General features: G+C 27.9%; 1 protein-coding gene across 1 annotated transcript; it reads right to left on the bottom strand.

Moving 5' to 3' along the window:
* Positions 1 to 4,993: 4,993 nt before the first annotated feature.
* On the bottom strand, positions 4,994 to 5,694 carry LOC145258315 (nudC domain-containing protein 2-like). The gene has a single exon (XM_080116390.1). The coding sequence runs from the start codon at positions 5,658 to 5,660 to the stop codon at positions 5,199 to 5,201; it is 462 nt and encodes a 153-aa protein (XP_079972516.1). The 5' UTR covers positions 5,661 to 5,694; the 3' UTR covers positions 4,994 to 5,198.
* Positions 5,695 to 26,288: the final 20,594 nt, after the last annotated feature.

Raw genomic sequence — 26,288 nt, 5'->3', positions numbered from 1 at the left:
TGGGAGGATGTAGTTAATGTATGTAGAGATGGAGCATCACAAATGTTAAGATGCTCTTTGGGGTGAAGGAAAAATGTCCCAATATTATAGGGACACACTGCATTATTCATTGCCAATATGTAATAATAAAAACAACACCTGGTGAGTTCAACAATGTGTTGTGACCAAATCAGTAAACTTTATTAAAGCAAGTGCATTTAACTCATATTTATTTTCTGAGTTATGCAAAGATGAGTCCGATTTTGAAACAGTCTGCTACGCTCAAACATTAGGTGGCTCTCAAAGGGAAACGTTTTAAAAAGAGTATTTGTATTATGCAATAAAGCACAATTTTTGCAAAACACTAAAAAAATATACGTAAAAATTCTAGATAATTGCTTTGCCCAATGCTTGTTTTTTAATCAATATATTCGAATAAGAAAATTTAATTAATTTAGGACTTCAAGGAACGGAAATCAGTCCTCAGTTGTCACAAAAATTCACTGCATTCTAAATGAAGATTGAATTATGTAAAAAATGAAAACGAAAAACTTTGCTTCACTTGCAGAGTAAAATTCATTCATTGATGAAAATGATTTTGATATTGATGAAGATATCGTAGATGCAAAGAAACAACACATTGATGCTTTGGAAGGAAATTACATGTTATTTTCACAATTATCAATGAATTTGATAAGCAGTACAGATTTGCAATTTTTATTCACCACTTGCCTTTTGATGACACTGTTATTCAAGAAGAGTTCAACGATTCAAAGAACAGTTCAACGACTGCTGAAAATCCAGAACATGTTTGTAGAAATAAGTTGTAGTGATTTCTGGATTAACGTGTCACATTCTTATCAAAATGTTGCAAGATGTGTGAAGTTGATTCTTCCATTTGCTACTGCTTATGAATGTGAGACATTTTTTTTCCACGTTGCCATCAAATCAAAATATCATAACATTCTGGACATTACAACAATATGAGAATCACACCGAGCAAAACAATTTCAAACATTCAAAACATAGTTAAAGAAAGACAATTTCAAACATTCAAAACATAGTTAAAACAATTCCAATCCATTATCTGGATAAGGGTTCACCAAAGTGGATAAGGCTACACGGTAATAAAAAAAGAATCAATGATGATTATGATGTTAATGATGATGAACAACAAAAGTCATCGTTACCTTCTTAAAAATGTTTGTCTGTGGTTGTGTGTTTTTACAAAGATAAAACCATTCTTAGGAGATGCCAAATCAGTTGGGGAAGCGGGAACAGGATGCTTGTAAAAGTCAACAGTTTGTCCGTTTCTTGGGATTAATAAAAAATTAAATTTATAAAACACAGAGAAATCTATATATTAATACTGTAGTACCTTTAACGTACGTACATTTTTAATAAATAGAATCAGGAGATGCTATTTATTAAAAAGGAGGATAGAACTTGATAACATATTACGAACAATAAAGTAATATATAGACATGCTAATTTAATGTCCGTAGTATGTTTTCACCTTCTAGCCTCCTTTTTAATAAATAGCATCTCCTGATTACCAAAGACACAATTGAAAAAAAAAAAAAAAAAATTTTTTTTTAAGTGATGTCGCTTTTGGGTGATACATAAAACTAAAGTATACCTTCTTGGTGTTCTGGCTAGGATCCAAGGGTAGTAACTGTTCTGTCTACAGATGGTATAATGATATCATGAGGTTTCTGTTTGCAGCAGGTGTCCATACAATGGAAATATGTCACAGACTCCTATAAACCGTAATAACCAGATATATTCTGGCACTACATTAACCAAATTACTTAGATAAATACTTTTACAGTTTTAACAAAACGGCTACAATATCGTGGGATCTCTATTCTAGGTGTATCAGAATTTTTGTAGGAATTTTTGACACCCCTAACACGAAACTGCAAATAAAATATAAAAAACTCGTAATTTCTCTTTTAAAGGTGGGTTGTTTATTTTCTTTATGGATTATACTTCCAAAATAAACTATTAAAGTTGTATAAAAAGTAATAGAAATATTTTTAAAAAATAGTAATGAAATTAATTGAATGTTACGAGTTCAGTATTTTTCAATTTTTAAACTTTAAAAATCTATCAAAATTTTTCTATTGATTCTATTTTTACGATATTTTCAGGGTCAATGTGAAATTTTATGCTCTTTCCAATAAACCGAATATAATATTTTAGACAAACGTTTTTTCTTAATTCACGCCCCCCCATTTTCAAATGTCTATTAAAAAGTAAATGATTAATTTACACACCAAAGTTTTATATATCACAAATTGAAGAGAAAAGATCAATAAATAATATATTCAAATTTAAAACAAAAAAAAGTAGTGTTTTTTTTAGAAATTTACCTGTAATGTCCGAAGTTTAAATCTTTTTTTTTTTAAAAAACACGTTTGTTTTTTTTTGTTTTTTTTTTTAATGAAACCTTGGTCCTTGCTCCTTTAATTGAAAAAAAATTAAGGCTTGAATGACATTTTTCGAGGAGTTATAAGTTTCGAAAGATAGCGGGTGGAATTATTCAATAGTTTTCACGAAATTTCTGACACTGCTATCTCTATTCACGCTGAACATCCACAGAATGCCCAGTAGCAATATATTACACACGAAAGATGCCACTGTGGAATTTCCACAGGTTCTGCAAGTAAACATAAATAACCTATTCCAATAGCTAATGAAATTGCATTGTTTTTCTTTGTAGAAATGGAAAAGTTGTTTCCCTTTAACTAGCCAATAAAAAATGTTTGGAGAAATTATTTTCCTCGATATGACACTTTGCCACCCTAAAGTAAAAAGACTCATAATAATATATTGGCTGGGTTTCTAAAAATATTTCATTTTTTAAGTCATTTTCAAGACTAACCTCATGCTAGACACTATTTTTTTTAAGCGATTAAACGTTTTAGAGTGATTAAAAATCACTAAAACTTTATTCATCTAGATAGAAGAGTAATTTATCTTGCCTTTGATAACATTTGTCATATATTTGATTCTTTTTATCACTTTTTCGTACCTCTGTGGATTGTAAAAAACAAATGTCGATATACAATTATAATGCACAAGCACCAAAGTTTGATTTGATTATTTGTTACAAAAACATTTCAATTATAAAAGAAAGTTTTATGTCATTATTTGTGATAATATATATATATATATATATATATATATATATATATATAGTCATTATTTGTGATAATATATATATATATATATATATATATATATATAGGCACCGCCAAAAATGGCCGCAAAATCAAGTTGTTGTTGTTTTTTAAAACGAATTACATTTATTAAAATCCATTATTTCTGAGTAACTTTTTTTTTTCCAGAAAGATAAAACCCTGAATTTTATCATATAGAAAACAGAATAATGTAAAACTTTTTCTATTTTTAATTAAATTTTAAATGTTAAATTTTCCCAAAAAGTTAACAATTAACATTTTTTGTCTTGCACAAAAAACGTACATAAATATTAAAAAAAAAAGGTTTTTGAAATAATTTATTTATTTATTGTCTAACTAAGATTTAGGATGATTTTCTAAGAGAATATGCAAAAATCTTATAATATAAGTACCTGGATTTCAAATAATTCCACTTATTCATATATGTAACCAGTTATTTCGCGTCAATCTAGAGTCTAGATCGACACTGTTTACGTTTGCGTTTGATAAGAAACAAACTATGGAAGACCAAACAGGCCAAAAAAACTTATTTTTCAGTGACGAAAATTTCAATGTATTATTAAACTGAGGCTGGCCAGTACCAGATGGGTGACCATTTGTATGAGTTTGGTTTTTAATGTGTGTGGGGCCAGGCTCCCCAAAATGGGGGGGGAGGCAATTTAAAGCAGAATAAAAAAAAAAATTATTTCAGCGCGTTTGGTCCACCGTAGTCGAAAGGCAGCAAACGTTTTCAAACGGGATAAAAAAAATGATGCTATTTTTAACACAAAGGGCACAATATTTATCGAATTTTTTTTTTTGGTATCGATTCTTCAAAGCATGCCTTATTTAATAATGGTCATGCATTATTCGGCTCACTAAAAAAAAATTGTTAATTTATTCATCAAAGATTTTAAAATGGCTTTTTTCGTATAAATATTTAAAAAAAAATATTTTTTGTTTTGCTTCACTTAAATTAATTACTTTACTTAACATATTCACCGAATTTCACACTTCAAAACTCAAAAGCGGGATAATTAAACACAATCGAAGTTCTGATATTCAGACGTCAAAATAAGGTATGCAAACAATTTTTTTTTTTTTAATCTATAATTCTGTCCCTTACAACAACACAATATGTTTTGTTCAGGTTCAGATGATTATTTTAAGCATATTTGTTCCCACTTCAAAACAAGGGGGGGTTGTAAGCAAAAATATATATATATATAAATATCGTTTATGAAAAATAAGTACACCGTCTTCTCTTAATAATCGCTGAAAATTTCGTATTGATCGGATAATTACCTGATTTTTGGTAGATTTTTAAAAAGACGGTCCGTCAAAAAGTACTGACCTGCCCCCCCCCAGTTTTGGCGGTGCCTAATATATATATATATATATATATGACAAAATTTCTAATTACAAAAAGCAGTTTGAGTTCCTTATATGTAACTACTAATTAATACAATACAAAACAAAAATATTTGTTACAAAAACATTTCGATTATAAAAGAAAGTTTTATGTCATTATTTGTGATAATATATATATATATATATATATATATATGACAAAATTTCTAATTACAAAAAGCAGTTTCAGTTCCTTATATGTAACTACTAATTAATACAATACAAAACAAAGTTGACTTCAAATATAATGGGCAGCAGTTTTCTGATAACATCGGTTGTTTCTTTTCAGATTCATAACCGGAAGCTGGCAACAAGCATCAATCTTCTCTTTAACCAATAAACTTGTGGCACAAAGAATCGAAATCATTTTAGAATTTTAGAAAATGTTAGAATTTAGAAAGAGGAAGATGATCCCGGTGTAACACGACATGGAAGTTTATTTTAAAGGGAAATTACAACCATGCACACCGTTAGATTAAAACGAACGTAAGCGGTGTTTAGAAAACTTGATAATTTATTTTGTTTTCTTCAGTCAAGAAAAGAAATCTGCAGAAGATTTTTCTTTTTATCGTCAAGTAATAAATGTAAAAAATAAAATAAAATAATAAAAAAAAGGTCAAATATTTAAGCATTTAACTGTGGCCCTCCGCCTTGGTAGCCACCCGACATACCAGCCCCACTAAAATCAAATCCTGGGTGTTCGTATTGGAATCGTTGGAGGGTCAGTTTTTTTTGCATCTGGTCAAAGGTGTAAGGGTCAGCTTCGTACTGTCCGTGCAACAAAGATCGCCAACACTTATCAGCTCCGCATAGCGATTTCAAAAGACACATGTTTATTGTTTTCTTGTCTTCCAACGTCCAAATACATTCATCGGCGCGGACAGTGGCCGGAAAATCCCCATCGATGATTACTTCGCCCGAAACTTCAACTTTAAGGTGTTTAAGCCGAATATCGCATTTGATCTCGCGAGACGGGGTACCAGGTTTCACGTTGATTATTACAAAAACTTCGTCTACCGTTTGAAACCAGTGTCCCCAAGGTGTTTGTACGGGGACAATAGCACTACGTTCTTCAAAGTTGGCCATAACGAGTTATGAAAGAGGAGGTAATTCATCTCAACCAACGCCCTAAATTATCTCCCCTGGACTATGTCAATTCTTTTTATTTTATTTAAACTTAAAAAAAAAATATTTCAAATATAATTATGTTTACATTCTTTTTAAAAATAGGATTTAAGAAATCGGCGGACCTGGACGAGTCTTTCCTCCTGCTGTAAAATTATTATCGTCGATAACAGACTTAACTTTCATATTAGCAGGAAATTTTTTTTAAAGTTTACTTTTAAATTATAACGTTCTATTAAATTTTTCTTTTACATCACTAAAATAGCTTAATAAGGAGAGTTTTGCTGATTGACCGAAAAGTGGGTTATCAATTTAATAGAATGTTATAATTAAAAGTGATCCCCCATGTTAAAAATCATTAGATAAACTATTAATTTTTTTTCCTGCTAATATGAAAGTTAAGTCTAGGCACGGCCAAAAAATGGTAGATAAGCCAAGTTTTTTTTAACAAATTAAAATGATTAAAATTCATTATTCTTGAGCAACTTATTTTTTCAGAAAGATAAAAAAAAAAAAAACCCTGAATTTAATCACATCAAAAGCAGAATAATATAAAACTTTTTCTACTATTTTTAATAGAATTTTGCCCCCCCCCCAAAAAAAAAACACCATTCACTACCATTTTTGTCTCGATGGATAGCACATTTATATATTTTTTAAAAGGTTTTAGAATCAATTATTTATTTTTTTTTTTTTTGTCTAAATAAGATTTAGGATGATGGCAAATAATTCCATCTTTTATCTCAGTTTACAGATTTTGTGTGGCGAAATAAAAAAAACAAAAAAAAAACAAATTTAATGGTAGTTTTGAAGGAACTACGGTAGGCTTTACATGAATAAATGAAGTGATTTAGGCCTGTAAATTTTCATGTATTTTTTAACGTTTGTTTTGACAATTAAGTTAAAAATCAACTTTATAAGGATTTAATTCCTTTTTTCATAAGCAATACATATTTGTTGCCTACATAACCCCCGAAGTTAAGCACCGACAAGGCTGGTCAATGGAAATGCTAGGCGCTGTATGTGTTGGAGATAATTCCTACATCTCTATTATTATGCCTGATTGTTTTGACCCTGTCTTGCCATAAGGACTAAGTATTTCTGGATGAGAGAGTGTGGTAGATGCAAAAGTCCCCCACATTTTGAACTAAGTCAAATGCAAGTCACAACAAAAAGAAAAAGGGAGACAACAACTGTTTGTAGGGTTTTATGGTCTACCATAGGTGAGGAAATATTACGTAACAACAACTGTTTGTAGGGTTTTATGGTCTACCATAGGTGAGGAAATATTACATAACAACAACTGTTTGTAAGGTTTTATGGTCTACCATAGGTGAGGAAATATTACATAACAACAACTGTTTGTAAGGTTTTATGGTCTACCATAGGTGAGGAAATATTACGTAACAAAAACTGTTTGAAGGGTTTTATGGTCTACCATAGGTGAGGAAATATTATGTAACAACAACTGTTTGTAAGGTTTTATGGTCTACCATAGGTGAGGAAATATTACGTAACAACAACTGTTTGTAAGGTTTTATGGTCTACCATAGGTGAGGAAATATTACGCAACAACAACTGTTTGTAGGGTTTTATGGTCTACCATAGGTGAGGAAATATTACGTAACAACAACTGTTTGTAAGGTTTTATGGTCTACCATAGGTGAGGAAATATTACATAACAACAACTGTTTGTAAGGTTTTATGGTCTACCATAGGTGAGGAAATATTACATAACAACAACTGTTTGTAAGGTTTTATGGTCTACCATAGGTGAGAAAATATTACATAACAACAACTGTTTGTAAGGCTTTATGGTCTACCATAGGTGAGGAAATATTACATAACAACAACTGTTTGTAAGGTTTTATGGTCTAGCATAGGTGAGAAAATATTACATAACAACAACTGTTTGTAACGTTTTAAGGTCTACCATAGGTGAGGAAATATTACGTAACAACAACTGTTTGTAAGGTTTTATGGTCTACCATAGGTGAGGAAATATTACATAACAACAACTGTTTGTAAGGTTTTATGGTCTACCATAGGTGAGGAAATATTACATAACAACAACTGTTTGTAAGGTTTTATGGTCTACCATAGGTGAGGAAATATTACATAACAACAACTGTTTGTAAGGTTTTATGGTCTACCATAGGTGAGGAAATATTACGCAACAACAACTGTTTGTAGGGTTTTATGGTCTACCATAGGTGAGGAAATATTACGTAACAACAACTGTTTGTAAGGTTTTATGGTCTACCATAGGTGAGGAAATATTACATAACAACAACTGTTTGTAAGGTTTTATGGTCTACCATAGGTGAGGAAATATTACATAACAACAACTGTTTGTAAGGTTTTATGGTCTACCATAGGTGAGGAAATATTACATAACAACAACTGTTTGTAAGGCTTTATGGTCTACCATAGGTGAGGAAATATTACATAACAACAACTGTTTGTAAGGTTTTATGGTCTAGCATAGGTGAGAAAATATTACATAACAACAACTGTTTGTAAGGCTTTATGGTCTACCATAGGTGAGGAAATATTACATAACAACAACTGTTTGTAAGGTTTTATGGTCTACCATAGGTGAGGAAATATTACATAACAACAACTGTTTGTAAGGCTTTATGGTCTACCATAGGTGAGGAAATATTACATAACAACAACTGTTTGTAAGGCTTTATGGTCTACCATAGGTGAGGAAATATTACATAACAACAACTGTTTGTAAGGCTTTATGGTCTACCATAGGTGAGGAAATATTACATAACAACAACTGTTTGTAAGGCTTTATGGTCTACCATAGGTGAGGAAATATTACATAACAACAACTGTTTGTAAGGCTTTATGGTCTACCATAGGTGAGGAAATATTACATAACAACAACTGTTTGTAAGGTTTTATGGTCTACCATAGGTGAGGAAATATTACATAACAACAACTGTTTGTAAGGTTTTATGGTCTACCATAGGTGAGGAAATATTACATAACAACAACTGTTTGTAAGGTTTTATGGTCTACCATAGGTGAGGAAATATTACGTAACAACAACTGTTTGTAAGGTTTTATGGTCTACCATAGGTGAGGAAATATTACATAACAACAACTGTTTGTAAGGTTTTATGGTCTACCATAGGTGAGGAAATATTACGTAACAACAACTGTTTGTAAGGTTTTATGGTCTACCATAGGATAGGAAATATTACGTAACAACAACTGTTTGTAAGGTTTTATGGTCTACGATAGGTGAGGAAATATTACATAACAACAACTGTTTGTAAGGTTTTATGGTCTACCATAGGTGAGGAAATATTACGTAACAACAACTGTTTGTAAGGTTTTATGGTCTACCATAGGTGAGGAAATATTACATAACAACAACTGTTTGTAAGGTTTTATGGTCTACCATAGGTGAGGAAATATTACGTAACGACAACTGTTTGTAAGGTTTTATGGTCCACCATAGGTGAGGAAATATTACATAACAACAACTGTTTTTAAGGTTTTATGGTCTACCATAGGTGAGGAAATATTACATAACAACAACTGTTTGTAAGGTTTTATGGTCTACCATAGGTGAGGAAATATTACGTAACAACAACTGTTTGTAAGGTTTTATGGCCTACCATAGGTGAGGAAATATTACGTAACAACAACTGTTTGTAAGGTTTTATGGTCCACCATAGGTGAGGAAATATTACGTAACAACAACTGTTTGTAAGGTTTTATGGTCTACCATAGGTGAGGAAATATTACATAACAACAACTGTTTGTAAGGTTTTATAGTCTACCATAGGTGAGGAAATATTACATAACAACAACTGTTTGTAGGGTTTTATGGTCTACCATAGGTGAGGAAATATTACGTAACAACAACTGTTTGTAAGGGTTTATGGTCCACCATAGGTGAGGAAATATTACGTAACAACAACTGTTTGTAAGGTTTTATGGTCCACCATAGGTGAGGAAATATTACATAACAACAACTGTTTGTAAGGTTTTAGGGTCTATCATAGGTGAGAAAATATTACGTAACAACAACTGTTTGTAAGGTTTTATGGTCTACCATAGATGAGGAAATATTACGTAACAACAACTGTTCGTAAGGTTTTATGGTCTACCATAGGTGAGGAAATATTACGTAACAACAACTGTTTGTAAGGTTTTATGGTCTACCATAGGTGAGGAAATATTACATAACAACAACTGTTTGTAAGGTTTTATGGTCTACCATAGGTGAGGAAATATTACATAACAACAACTGTTTGTAAGGTTTTATGGTCTACCATAGGTGAGGAAATATTACATAACAACAACTGTTTGTAAGGTTTTATAGTCTACCATAGGTGAGGAAATATTACATAACAACAACTGTTTGTAGGGTTTTATGGTCTACCATAGGTGAGGAAATATTACGTAACAACAACTGTTTGTAAGGGTTTATGGTCCACCATAGGTGAGGAAATATTACGTAACAACAACTGTTTGTAAGGTTTTATGGTCCACCATAGGTGAGGAAATATTACATAACAACAACTGTTTGTAAGGTTTTAGGGTCTATCATAGGTGAGAAAATATTACGTAACAACAACTGTTTGTAAGGTTTTATGGTCTACCATAGATGAGGAAATATTACGTAACAACAACTGTTTGTAAGGTTTTATGGTCTACCATAGGTGAGGAAATATTACGTAACAACAACTGTTTGTAAGGTTTTATGGTCTACCATAGGTGAGGAAATATTACATAACAACAACTGTTTGTAAGGTTTTATGGTCTACCATAGGTGAGGAAATATTACATAACAACAACTGTTTGTAAGGTTTTATGGTCTACCATAGGTGAGGAAATATTACATAACAACAACTGTTTGTAACGTTTTATGGTCTACCATAGGTGAGGAAATATTACGTAACAACAACTGTTTGTAAGGTTTTATGGTCTACCATAGGTGAGGAAATATTACGTAACAACAACTGTTTGTAAGGTTTTATGGTCTACCATAGGTGAGGAAATATTACATAACAACAACTGTTTGGAGGGTTTTATGGTCCACCATAGGTGAGGAAATATTACATAACAAAAACTGTTTGTAAGGTTTTATGGTCTACCATAAGTGAGGAAATATTACATAACAACAACTGTTTGTAGGGTTTTATGGTCTATCATAGGTGAGGAAATATTACGTAACAACAACTGTTTGTAGGGTTTTATGGTCTACCATAGGTGAGGAAATATTACGTAACAACAACTGTTTGTAAGGTTTTATGGTCTACCATAGGTGAGGAAATATTACATAACAACAACTGTTTGTAAGGTTTTATGGTCTACCATAGGTGAGGAAATATTACATAACAACAACTGTTTGTAAGGTTTTATGGTCTCCCATAGGTGAAGAAATATTACGTAACAACAACAGTTTGTAAGGTTTTATGGTCTACCATAGGTGAGGAAATATTACATAACAACAACTGTTTGTAAGGTTTTATGGTCTACCATAGGTGAGGAAATATTACATAATAACAACTGTTTGTAAGGTTTTATGGTCTACCATAGGTGAGGAAATATTACGTAACAACAACTGTTTGTAAGGTTTTATGGTCTACCATAGGTGAGGAAATATTACGTAACAACAACGGTTTGTAAGGTTTTATGGTCTACCATAGGTGAGGAAATATTACGTAACAACAACTGTTTGTAAGGTTTTATGGTCCACCATAGGTGAGGAAATATTACGTAACAAAAACTGTTTGTAGGGTTTTATGGTCTACCATAGGTGAGGAAATATTACATAACAACAACTGTTTGTAAGGTTTTATGGTCTAGCATAGGTGAGGAAATATTACATAACAACAACTGTTTGTAAGGTTTTATGGTCTACCATAGGTGAGGAAATATTACATAACAACAACTGTTTGTAAGGTTTTATGGTCTACCATAGGTGAGGAAATATTACATAACAACAACTGTTTGTAAGGTTTTATGGTCTACCATAGGTGAGGAAATATTACGTAACAACAACTGTTTGTAAGGTTTTATGGTCTACCATAGGTGAGGAAATATTACGTAACAACAACTGTTTGTAAGGTTTTATGGTCTACCATAGGTGAGGAAATATTACGTAACAACAACTGTTTGTAAGGTTTTATGGTCTACCATAGGTGAGGAAATATTACGTAACAACAACTGTTTGTAAGGTTTTATGGTCTACCATAGGTGAGGAAATATTACGTAACAACAACTGTTTGTAAGGTTTAATGGTCTACCATAGGTGAGGAAATATTACATAACAACAACTGTTTGTAAGGTTTTATGGTCTACCATAGGTGAGGAAATATTACGTAACAACAACTGTTTGTAAGGTTTTATGGTCTACCATAGGATAGGAAATATTACGTAACAACAACTGTTTGTAAGGTTTTATGGTCCACCATAGGCGAGGAAATATTACGTAACAACAACTGTTTGTAAGGTTTTATGGTCTACCATAGGTGAGGAAATATTACGTAACAACAACTGTTTGTAAGGTTTTATGGTCTACCATAGGTGAGGAAATATTACGTAACAACAACTGTTTGTAAGGTTTTATGGTCTACCATAGGTGAGGAAATATTACATAACAACAACTGTTTGTAAGGTTTTATGGTCTACCATAGGTGAGGAAATATTACATAACAACAACTGTTTGTAAGGTTTTATGGTCTACCATAGGTGAGGAAATATTACATAACCACAACTGTTTGTAAGGTTTTATGGTCTACCATAGGTGAGGAAATATTACATAACAACAACTGTTTGTAAGGTTTTATGGTCTTCCATAGGTGAGGAAATATTACGTAACAACAACTGTTTGTAAGGTTTTATGGTCTACCATAGGTGAGGAAATATTACGTAACAACAACTGTTTGTAAGGTTTTATGGTCTACCATAGGTGAGGAAATATTACATAACAACAACTGTTTGTAAGGTTTTATGGTCTACCATAGGTGAGGAAATATTACGTAACAACAACTGTTTGAAAGGTTTTATGGTCTACCATAGGATAGGAAATATTACGTAACAACAACTGTTTGTAAGGTTTTATGGTCTACGATAGGTGAGGAAATATTACATAACAACAAGTGTTTGTAAGGTTTTATGGTCTACGATAGGTGAGGAAATATTACGTAACAACAACTGTTTGTAAGGTTTTATGGTCTACCATAGGTGAGGAAATATTACATAACAACAACTGTTTGTAAGGTTTTATGGTCTACCATAGGTGAGGAAATATTACGTAACGACAACTGTTTGTAAGGTTTTATGGTCCACCATAGGTGAGGAAATATTACATAACAACAACTGTTTGTAAGGTTTTATGGTCTACCATAGGTGAGGAAATATTACATAACAACAACTGTTTGTAAGGTTTTATGGTCTACCATAGGTGAGGAAATATTACGTAACAACAACTGTTTGTAAGGTTTTATGGTCTACCATAGGTGAGGAAATATTACGTAACAACAACTGTTTGTAAGGTTTTATGGTCTACCATAGGTGAGGAAATATTACGTAACAACAACTGTTTGTAAGGTTTTATGGTCTACCATAGGTGAGGAAATATTACATAACAACAGCTGTTTGTAAGGTTTTATAGTCTACCATAGGTGAGGAAATATTACATAACAACAACTGTTTGTAGGGTTTTATGGTCTACCATAGGTGAGGAAATATTACGTAACAACAACTGTTTGTAAGGGTTTATGGTCCACCATAGGTGAGGAAATATTACGTAACAACAACTGTTTGTAAGGTTTTATGGTCCACCATAGGTGAGGAAATATTACATAACAACAACTGTTTGTAAGGTTTTAGGGTCTATCATAGGTGAGAAAATATTACGTAACAACAACTGTTTGTAAGGTTTTATGGTCTACCATAGGTGAGGAAATATTACGTAACAACAACTGTTTGTAAGGTTTTATGGTCTACCATAGGTGAGGAAATATTACATAACAACAACTGTTTGTAAGGTTTTATGGTCTACCATAGGTGAGGAAATATTACATAACAACAACTGTTTGTAAGGTTTTATGGTCTACCATAGGTGAGGAAATATTACGTAACAACAACTGTTTGTAAGGTTTTATGGTCCACCATAGGTGAGGAAATATTACGGTACAACAAATCGCTGAAAGAAATGATCGTATTTTTAGCAAAAAGCACAGTTATTTATCGATTTTTTCTTTTTTGGTATTGATTCTTTAAAGCATTTCCTATTTAATGGTATATTAGCAATATTGGGCTCATTAAAAGAAAATTATTAACTTATTTTGCAAAGATTTAGTAGTGTTTTTCATAAAAATGATGAAAACTACCTATAAATATTTTTGCTAATCTGAAAGATAATAATTATTATCAACATATTCAACGAATTTCACATTTCAAAACACAAAAGATGAAAAATTAAACACATTCAAAATTCGAATTTTCAACCTTAAAATCTGATACATGCACAGTTTGTTTGTTGTTGTTGTTTTATCTACAATCCTCACCCTCCGGCATAATTATGTTGACACACCGGGTCCTGTCAGTTCATTGAAGTTAAGGAACGTTGAGCCTGGTCATTACTAAAATGGGTGACTAATTTGAGAATTTGAGGTGCTGTATGTAGGAGGACATCGACACCACCCTGTAAGAGTTGCAAAAACCTTAATGGAGATATACATGCGACTGGAGACCGCTTGTGAATTTCATACTCCCATGGAACTTCCTCGTTTGGAGGAAGCTGGTTAAACCCAAATAGGGTTAATGCTGTTCCACACACACACACACACACACACACACACACACACACACACTCTCTCCCTCCCTACAATACAATATATTTTGTTCAGTTTCAGCTGAATATATTAAGCATATTTGTAACCACAAATAAAGAAGTGGGGGGTTGTAGGCAAACACACACACACACACACACACACACACACACACACACACACACACACACACACACATATATATATTGATTATGAAAAAAACATACACCATTATAAAGTTCATTCTTCACTTAATAATCAGTGAAAATTTCGTATTGATTGGATAATTACTTGATTTTTGGTAAATTTTTAAAGGGAGACTTCATCAAACAATACTTACTCCCTCCTTCCGTTTTAGCTGTGCCTAGTTAATGATAATCTGAAAAAAAGAAAAAAAAGAAAACATGAAAAGGAATTAATTTTACGGCAGAAGGGAAGGCTTGTTCAGGTTCGCCAAGAAATCTTTTAAGATTTTCCTTATTTTAGCATTCATTTGGTAAACATTATTAGGCAAACCAAAAAAGTATCTGCCTCTAAGTGTTCGGTCATGTTCAGTTCCTGATATAAAATACTGTTTTGGGTCGCTTACTCTTATGGTTTGCAAAGTTTTGTATTAATTTTTATTTATTAATTTATTAAATTGTAAAATTAAACCAGAACAAAACTCAAACAAAACCAAATTGCCTCCTCCCTTGAGGCTTGCATTTACGAACATCCGTGAGCTTAGAACTAATTTAAATGATGTTGAAGCATTTCTCCTAACAAACACCCCCGATATCTTAGCACTAAGTGAGACTAACCTACACTCCTCCATCCCCTCTAACTACTTTAATATGCCTGGATATCTCCCACTCTGCTGTAAGGACTCTGACAGACATATGCACGGGCTTGGAGTCTATATTCGAAATACCCTCCCCTAGACTAGAGAAACAAAACTAGAATCTGATGATCAAGCCTTTATGTGCTTTTGACTTAACATGCAACATAACATTAGTTACTTTTATTTTCTCTACCACTCTTCCTCGAAAGATGACTGTACCTTAATAAACAAAGTCTCTGACAGCATAGATACAGCACTTTCCCTCGACACTAGTGCACAAGTGCATGTATTTGGTGACTTCAATGTCCACCACAACAACTGGCTTGGATTTTCTACTTACACAGATGCAGCTGGTACCACAACACATAGCTTCTCTATATCTCATTCCCTATCACAGACGGTTACGTTTCCAACCCGTTTCCCTGACCAGCAAGAACAACATGCATCACTGTTAGATCTGTTTCTGACCACAGTCCCCGATGATTGCGTTATGAAAGCCCACGGCCCACTTGGAAATGCTGATCATGTAGTGATAATAGTTGAAATCGCACTAAACTCTAGAGCCAAAACAGAAGAGCCATTACTCAAAACAACAAGATATTATAAAAAGGCTGACTGGGAAGCCATCAGGGATCTCATCAGAGACGCCCCATGGCAAAATATCTTCTCACTTCCTGCTGAACAGTGCGCACATGAGACCACTGAGCAATTGAAGTACATGTTCCCATGCGGAAGTTTTATAGCAAGCTCCACTCTCCCCAATGGTTTACTTCGACTTGTGCAGCTGCAATAGCGCAAAGGCAGCATGCGTACCACAAATTTAACTGACATAAGTCCAGTTCAAACAGACAGAAGTATATAGAAGCCAGAAGTAACTGTAAGAAAGAAATAGCGACAGCTAAGAGAGAATTTACTGAAACCACTAAAAAATGCATCGAAGCACAGAAATTAGGAACCCGTGACTTGTGGAAAATCTACAACAGTGTAGTAAATAATGGGCAATCAACAATTCCCCCACTATCCAACAATCATGAGATTGTTTGCTCAGCAACTGAGAAAGCTAACATGCTTGCCAGTCGGTTCGCCACCAACTCCACACTGAACCCTGCAAACCACCCCCTACCTGACTTTTCTTTGCGGACAGACGCCACACTAGACGATTTGGAAATCACCCCATCTCAGGTGCATGCCATCATAAAAATTTTGACACTTCAAAAGCATGTGGACCTGATCTCATCCCAGCTGTGCTATTAAAAAAGTGCTCGCCGAAGTAGCGCCAGTTCTCTCCAAACTTTGCAACAAATGCCTTAATGAATCTTGCTTTCCGGACTGCTGGAAAACTGCTTCTGTGGTATCAGTTTTCAAGAATTCTGGCAAAAGAACTGACCCAGTAAATTACCGCCCCATTAGCCTCCTCCCACTTTTTGCCAAAATATTTGAGTCCATTATTAACCAAGCTCTAGTTCATCACCTTACAGATGCTAAACTTCTGACCGACCAACAATATGGATTTAGGCAAGTCTGTTCCACAGCAGACATCCTAACTGTAATCTCTGAACATATATACCATTCACTTGACAAAGCAGGGGAGGGTAGAGCGGTAGTTCTAGAGATATCTAAGGCTTTTGACGGGGTATGGCATGAAGGTCTTCTCAGGAAAATCAGATCATACAGTATCACTAGAAGAATCTTAAAACATAATTAAATCCTTCTTAGATAAGAGAAAAATCCAGGTTGTCATCGATGGTTTTACATCCAAACAATATGATATAAATGCGGGAGTGCCCCAGGGGTCTATCCTTGGACCTCTATTATTTCTAATATTCATAAATGACCTCCTTGATAAAATTGTCTGTGAGATAGGTATATATGCTGATGACATCACTCTCTATAACCGACACGAGAGGAAAACAAAGGAACACATATCTAGAGAAATGGCAAAAACACTAGAGGATGACCTCCAATCTGTAGTGGAATGGGACAAAAATGGATGGTCACATTCAATGCTGCCAAGACTAAACTTGTTTTCTTCAATGAATACAAGAAACCTTCTCTACCACCAATAGCAATGGCCAAAGACTCTTTATTTGAAAGTACATCTTTTAAACTCCTCAGCCTAACGTCCACAGGAAACATGAGTTAGAAAAATTACATTGAGAGTATTGCCAGAAATGCTGCGAAAAAGGTAGGTTCTCTCTACCATGCTAGAAAGCTACTAACAGCCAAAAGTATCCTGTACCTCTATAAGGCCACCATTCGCCCATGTATGGAATATTGTTGTCATATTTGGGCTGGTGCATCTGCTACTAGTCTCTCACTCCTAGACAAGGTTCAAAAGAGAGTCGCCAACCTAATAGGTCCTGAACTGTCATCTAAGCTTTAGCCTCTGTCCCATCAACGAAATGTAGCATCCCTCTGCCTGTTCTACAAGTATTTCCATGGTGAATGCTCTGACGAACTGCAAGCACTTGTGCCCCCTCGACGTAAGTACCCCCCGAAAAACCCGACAAGCAGCAAAATCCCACCCCTTCACAGTTAAGATCCCTAGATGTAAGAGAGCCTTCTACTCCAGTAGTTTCTTCCCCAGAACCGCTGGACTTTGGAATTCCCTTCCAAGTTCCTGCTTCTCCAACTGTACTGACATGCAGAAGTTAAAGTGTAACGTGAACCGACATCTTGCTGCCCAACTACCCACATAGTACCCCTGTAGCTTATGTCCCTGATAGTAGCCCCTTACATCAAAGTGGCAATGTGCCTTGTTTGGGGTGAAATTGCAATTAAAAAAAAAGAATAATTAACAAACTCCACTCCCTTCTCATGTTAAGAATGGCTTTCTAAACAATCTTCTGCAGTTCACAGGCCATTTTGAAATAACGTTATTATTTAGAAAGCAAATTTTAACTATTCTGTACTTTCACCTAATACTTAAATAAATCGTTTAATAAATTTGGAAAATTGAACCTGTCGCCCAAAATTATCTTACAGATAAAATTTAATATCAGGAATTAAATTTGGCTGAACATCGTTTGCTGCTGAATTTAAGTCGGGCACTCTTCTGCTTTGCCCAATATGTTGGTAAAATAAATTATTTTAAAGGAGATACACCCGGAAAATTAGTTAAAAACAATATCTTCTGTTTTGCTTACTAATTTGTAACATGTAGAAATTGGTTCTAAAATGTTTGTTGGAGTTAGACATTTTATCTGTATTCATCTGCCGGCCCTTGCTTAAGATGAAGAACAAAAGAGGATCACCAGAGTTCCAGTTAAAAAGACAAACATCTTCTCTACAGTTATATCAAATTTTATAAAGTTTTAGTACGGACTGCTAAGACCAACTCTTATAATATTATTTCTGTGAAAAGTACCTTTTGAAAAAACGCTTCTTTTTTTTTTTTTTAGCTTTTATGTGAAAAAGTATTGAAAAGGTTGACTGAGAAAGTTGGCAAAATGAAATGAGTAGTTGAAGGCTTTGAAGAGCCTTTACTTTTTCATGCAAAAGAAGTATACCGTCAGAGTTGATAATGTAGTCTAAGAAAAGTAGTGACGAAGCACCAAAAACACATTTACTAGGGTCAATCCTCAACTAGTATTGCTAAAATGTTCAAACAGTAGGCAGAGACATATTTTTCAAGTAAGGCACTCTCCACAAGAATGACATTTATATAGTTAGAGGCAAAATCAAAATCTCACACTACTCAGTCTGTGGAGCATCGAAAAGTACTAGCTGCATTGCGCAGACTGAAAGGTAAAGTAAAAAATTCAAACTCTTCAAAATTGAGTTATCATAATTTTGGGTATGTCAGTCAAATTCGTTGGGATTTGATGGTAAGCCTTGACCAAATCTAATTTGGACAAGATGTGATAAGCGTATAGAGATGAAGAGAAATCATATATATATGAGATTGAATAATGATCAAGTACCATCATGACATTCAGTTATCAATAATCTTCAGTCAAAAACCAATGTCTGGAATGCAAAGAGGAAGCCCAACTTAAACATATGGTTAAACTTTACCTTTTCTGCCTTTAGTTTCTCTACAGGGAGACAGCAAGAATGTGAGAAAACAGGAAGAACTGTAGTCTCAATATAGTGCTTTGTCGATTGAGTTAGTTTGATTGAAACAAAATTCCAGTTTGTTTACTCTGAGTAGCAGAGTATTCTTAATGAAGAGTACTTGGCTGATGTATGAGGTGTTTGATTTAAAACCTAGAAAGTTCTGTATTAGCATCTATTGGCTGACGTCTGTGCATATCCACTAAAAGATTAAAGTGGGGCAAAATGTCTAAGCACAGGATTGAGTAAGATAAATCAGCTACTGTAAAGACTAACATTATTTCTTGATGGAGTTACCCAAATTATTCTGAGCGAAACGGGTTGAAAGCAAGTTATTTTTGTTTTTGTTTGTGAGCAGAAGTGTGCATATTATTTGGGGGTTTGTGAAAGAGACTGAGTTTTTTTTTGTTCTGTTGTTGTTCTCTGGTCAATATTATTTTTTTTTACTGAAATAATTTCAGGAAGGATCCTTTTTCCATGCTTTTTGATGTTTCATTTATCAAAAAAGGCCTGTGCTGTTATACATTGAGTCCCTATTAATAAAAGCTAGTTTTAGTTTAGACTGTTAAGACTAACTCTTGTAATATGATTTATAAGAACAAAAACATCACACAAGAGTAAAACAAAACTTTCTTATGAACAATAACAAAAGGGTATTTAATCCAGTTACACAAATATGAGGAATGGTCATTATTGAAAAATATACAATAAAATGTATAAAATAATACAAATGAAAATAACACAATTAGTCTTTAATTGCACTTTTAATATCAAAATAGAAAAAAACGTTTTTATTTTATTTGAAATTTTACAGGAAATATATATAGCATGAAAATAGATTTTTATGATTTTAAAAATAAAATATTTATTTAGAATTATACATTACGAAAAAAGATTTTAATAATTTTAACAATAAAATATTTATTTGAAATTATATATTATGAAAATAGATTTTTATAATTTTAAATATACAATATTTGAAATTATATATTATGAAAATAGATTTTTATAATTTAAAAAATACAATATTCATTTGAAATTATATATTATGAAAATAGATTTTTATAATTTAAGAAACATATTTATTTGAAATTATATATTATGAAAATATATTTTATAATAAAACCATACACCATTCATTTGACATTATATATTATGAAAACAGATTTTTATAATTTTAAAAATAAATATTTATTTGAAATTATATATTACGAAAATAGATTTTTATGATGTTAAAAATAAAATATTTATTTGAAATTATATATTATAAAAATAGATTTTTATGATTTTAAAAATAAAATATCTATTTGAAATTATATATCATAACACTAGATTTTCATGATTTAAAAATAACATATTGATTTGAAATTATATATTATGAAAAGAGATGTTTATAATTTTAAATATAAAATATTTATTTGAAATTATATATTATGAAAATAGATTTTTATAATTAAAAACAAATATTTATTTGAAATTATATATTATGAAAAAAGATTCTAAAATAAAATATTTATTTGAAATCATATATTATGAAAATAAATTTTTATAATTTTAAAAATAAAATATTATTTGACATTATATGTTATGAAAATAGATTTTTATGATTTTAAAACAAAAATATTTATTTGAAATTATATATTATGAAAATAGAGTTTTATAATTTAAACAAAATATTTATTTGAAATTATATATTATGAAAATAGATTTTTCAATTTTAAAAATAAAATATTTATTTGAAATTATATATTATGAAAATAGATTTTTATAATTAAAAACAAATATTTATTCGAAATTATATACTATGAAAAAAAGTTTTATAATTTTAAAAATAAAATATTTATTTGAAATTGTATATTATGAAAATAGATTTTTATGATTTTAAAAATAAAATATGTATATAAAATTATATATTATGAAAATATATTTTTAAGATATTAAAAATAAAATATTGATTTGAAATGATATATTATGAAAATAGATTTTTATGATTTTAAAAATAAAATATTTATTTAAAATTATATATTATGAATATAGATGTTTATAATTTAAAAATCAAATATTTATTTCAAATTATATATATGAAAATAGATTTGTATACTTAAAAAAATATTATTTGAAATGATATATTATGAAAATAGATTTTTATGATTTTTAAAACAAAATATTGATTTGAAATTATATATTATGAAAATAGATTTTTATGGATTAAAAAATATTTAATTGAAATTATTTATTATGAAAATTGATGTCTATAATATTAAAAATAAAATATTTATTTGAAAATATATATTATGAAAATAGATTTTTATTATTTTAAACATGAAATATTTATTATGACAATAGATTTTTATAATTAAAAAAAACTATTTATTTGAATTTGAAATTATATATTATGAAAAGAGATTTTTGTAATTGAACAATAAAATGTTTATTTGACATTATATATTATGAAAATTGATTCTAATAATTTCAACAATAACACATTTATTTGAAATTATATATTATAAAAATAGATTTTTATATTTTTAATAATAAAATATTCATTTGAAATTATATATTATGAAAAAAGATTTTCCTACTTTTAAAAATAAATATTTATTTTAAATAAGATATTATGAAAATAGATTTTAAAAATATAATATTTATTTAATATTTTATAATATGGATTTTTATAACATAAAAATAAAATATTTATTTACAATTAAATATTACTAAAATAGATTTTTATAATTTTACAGATACAATATTTATTTTAAATTATATATTATGAAAAAAGATTTTTATAATATTAAAAATAAAATATTTATTTGAAATTATGTATTATGAAAACAGATTTTTATAGCTTTAGAAATAATATATTTTTTTGATATTATATATTATGAAAATAGATTTTTATTATTTACAAAATACAATATTTATTTGAATTTATATATTATTAAAACAGATTTTTATAATTTTGTAAATTAAATGTTTACTTGACATTATTATGAAAATAGATTTTTATGATTTTAAAAATAAAATATTTATTTGCAATTTATATTATGAAAATAGATTTTTATAATTTTAAAATACAATATTTATTTGAAATTATATATTATGAAAATAGATTTTATAATTGTAAAAATAACATTTATATGAAAGTATATATTATGAAAATCGATTTGTATTATTTTAAACATGAAATATTTATTTGAAATTATATATTATGAAAATAAATTTTTATAATTAAAAAAAACTATTTATTTGAAATCATATATTATGAAAAAAGCTTTATGATTTTAAAAATAAAATATTTATTTGAAATTATATGTTATGAAACTGGATGTTTATAATTTTTAAAATAAAATATTTATTTAAAATTATATATTATGAAAATAGATTTTCATGAATTTAACAATAAAAAATTCATTTTAAATTATATATTATGAAAAAATATTTTTATAATTTTAAATATAGAGTATTTATTTGATATAATATAATATGAAAATAGATTTTTATAATTTAAACAATCGAATATCTATTTGAAATTATATATTATGAAAATAGATTTTTATAATTTTGAAAACAAAATATTCATTTTAAATTATATATTATGAAAATAGATTTTCATAATTTTAAAGATACAATATTTATTTGAAATTATATATTATGTAAATAGATTTTGATAAGTTTAAAAATAAAATATTTATTTTAAATCCTATATTATGAAAATTGATATTTATAATTTTAAAAATAAAATATTTATTTGAAATTATATATTATGAAAATCGATTTTAAAAATTTTAAAAATAAAATATTTATTTTAAATTCTATATTATGAAAACAGATTTTTATAGTTTTAAAAATCATATATTTATTTGATATTATATATTTTGAAAATAGATTTTAATGATTTAAAAAATAAAATATTTATTTAAAATTATATATTATGGAAAACATATTTTTATAGTTTTAAAAATAAAATATTGATTAAAAATTATATATTGTGAAAATAGATTTTTATGATTTGCAAAAGAAATATTTATTTGAAATTATATATTATGAAAATATATTTGTATAATTTTAAATATGGAGTATTCATTTAAAATAATATAATATGAAAATAGATTTATATACTTAAAAAAATCAAATATTTATTTGAAATTATATATTATGAAAACAGATATTTATAATTTTTAAAATAAAATATTTATTTGAAATAATATATCATGAAAATAGATTTTTACAATTTTAAAAAGAAAATATTTATTTGAAAGTATATATTATGAAAACAGATTTTTATAGTTTTAAAAATCATATATTTATTTGAAATTATATATTATGAAAATAGATTTTAATAATTTAAAAAAAATTTCTTATTTGAAATTATATATTATAAAAATAGATTTTTATAATTTAAGAAAAATATTATTTTGAAATTTTATATTATGAAAATACATTTTTATGATTTTAAAAATAAAATATATTTTGGAAATTATATATTATGAAAATAGATTTTTATGATTTAAAAACAAAATATTTATTTGAAATTATATATTATGAAAAATATATTTTTATAATTTTAAAAATGAAATATTGATTAAAATTGATATATTGGGAAATTAGATTTTTATAATTTTAAAAATAAAATATTTATTTAATATTATATAATATGAAAAAGGATTTTTATAACTTTAAAAATAAAATATTTATTTACAATTATATATTACTTAAATAGATTTTGTTATAATTTTAAAGATAAAATATTTATTTTAAATTACATATTAAAAAAAGATTTGTATAATATAAAAATAAAATATTTATTTGAAATTATCAATTATGAAAACAGATTTTTATAGCTTTAAAAATGATATATTTATTTGAAATTATATATTATTAAAATAGATTTTTGGAGTTTTAAAATAAAATATTTATTTGAAATTATTAAGTATGAAAACAGATTTCATAATTTTTAAAATAAAATATTTATTTTAAATTATATATTATGAAAACAGATTTTCATAGTTTTAAAAATCATACATTTATTTGAAATTATATATTATGATAATAGATTTTTATGATTTAAAAAATTAAATATTTATTTGAAATTATATATCATAAAAGTATATTTTTATAATTTTGGAAAAGAAAATATTTATTTTAAATTATATATAATGAAAATAGATTTTTATGATTTTAAAAATAAAATATTTTTTTTTAAATTGTATATTATGTAAATTGATTTTTATAATTTACGAAATACAATATTTATTTGAATTTATATATTAACACAGAGTTTTTTTGTAAATAAAATGTATATTTTACATTAGTATGAAAATAGATTGTTATGATTTTAAAAATAAAATATTTATTTGAAATTATATATTATGAAAACAGATTTTTATAATTCTGAGAATAAAATATTTATTTTAAAGTATATATGATGAAAATAGATTTTTAAAATTTAAAAAAAATTATTAGAAATTATATATTATGAAAATACACTTTTATAATTTTAAACATAAAGTATTTATTTTAAATTATATATTATGAAAATAGATTTTTATTATTTCAATCATGAAATATTTATTTGGAATTATATATTATTAAAATAGAATTTATAAATACAAAAAAACTATTTATTTGAAATCATATATTATGAAAATGTTTTATGATTTTAAAATAAAATATTTATTTTAAATTATATATGATGAAAATAGATTTTTATAATTTTAACAATAAAAAATTTATGTGAAATTATATATTATGAAAATATATTTTTATAATTTTTAATATAGAGTATTTATTTGAAATAATATAATATGAAAATAGATTTTTATAATTTTAAAAATAAAATATTTATTTGAAATTATATATTATGAAAAACATATGGTTATAATTTAAGAATTAGATATTTATTAAAGATTATATATTGTGAAAATAGATTTTTATGGCTTCAAAAATAAATTTTCTTTTTGAAATTATATATTATGAAAACATATTTTTGTAATTTCAACAATAACATATTAATTTGAAATTATATATTATATAAATAAATTTTTATGTTTTTAATAATAAATTTTCATTTGAAATTATATATTATGAAAAAAGATTTTCCTACTTTTAAAAATAAAATATTTATCTTAAATTAGATATTATGAAAATAGATTTTTATAATTAAAAAAAATATTTATTTAATATCATATAATATGAAAAAGGATTTTTATAACTTTAAAATTAAAATATTGATTTACAATTATATATTGCTAAAATAGATTTTTATAATTTTAAAGATAAAATATTTATTTTAAATTATATATTATTAAAACAGATTTTTATAGTTTTGAAAATAATATATATTTTTGAAATTATATATTATAGAAAATAGATTTTTAGGATTTTAAAAATAAAATATTTATTTGGAATTATTAATTATGAAAACAGGTTTTATAATTTAAAAAAATATTTATTTTAAATTATATATTATGAAAACAGATTTGTATAGTTTTAAAAATCATATATTATCTGAAATTATATATTATGAAAAGAGATTTTTATGATTTAAAAAATAGAATATTTATTTGAAATTATATATTATAAAAGTATATTTTTATAATTTTGAAAAATAAAATATCTTTTTGAAATTATATATTATAAAGATATATTTTTATAATTTTGAAAAATAAAATATTTATTTGAAATTATATATAATGAAAATAGATTTTTCTGACTTTTAAAATAAAATATATTTTTTAAATTATATATTATGAAAACAGATTTTTATAAGTTAAAATCTACAATATTTATTTGAATTTATATATTATTAAAACAGATTTTTATAATTTTGTAAATAAAATGTTTGTTTGGTATTATTGTGAAAACAGATTTTTATGATTTTAAAAATAAAATATTTCAGTTCAA

Source organism: Euprymna scolopes, chromosome 3 (assembly GCF_053919585.1).
Source record: "Euprymna scolopes isolate OS-2025 chromosome 3, ASM5391958v1, whole genome shotgun sequence".
NCBI lineage: Eukaryota > Metazoa > Mollusca > Cephalopoda > Sepiida > Sepiolidae > Euprymna > Euprymna scolopes.
The sequence above is the reverse complement of the archived record's forward strand: the minus strand, read 5'-3'. Positions and strand labels throughout refer to the sequence as shown.

What these genes read in the sequence shown, in the direction of transcription:
- LOC145258315 (XM_080116390.1), bottom strand. Translation starts at nt 5,660, where the DNA reads ATGGCCAACTTTGAAGAACGTAGTGCTATTGTCCCCGTACAAACACCT.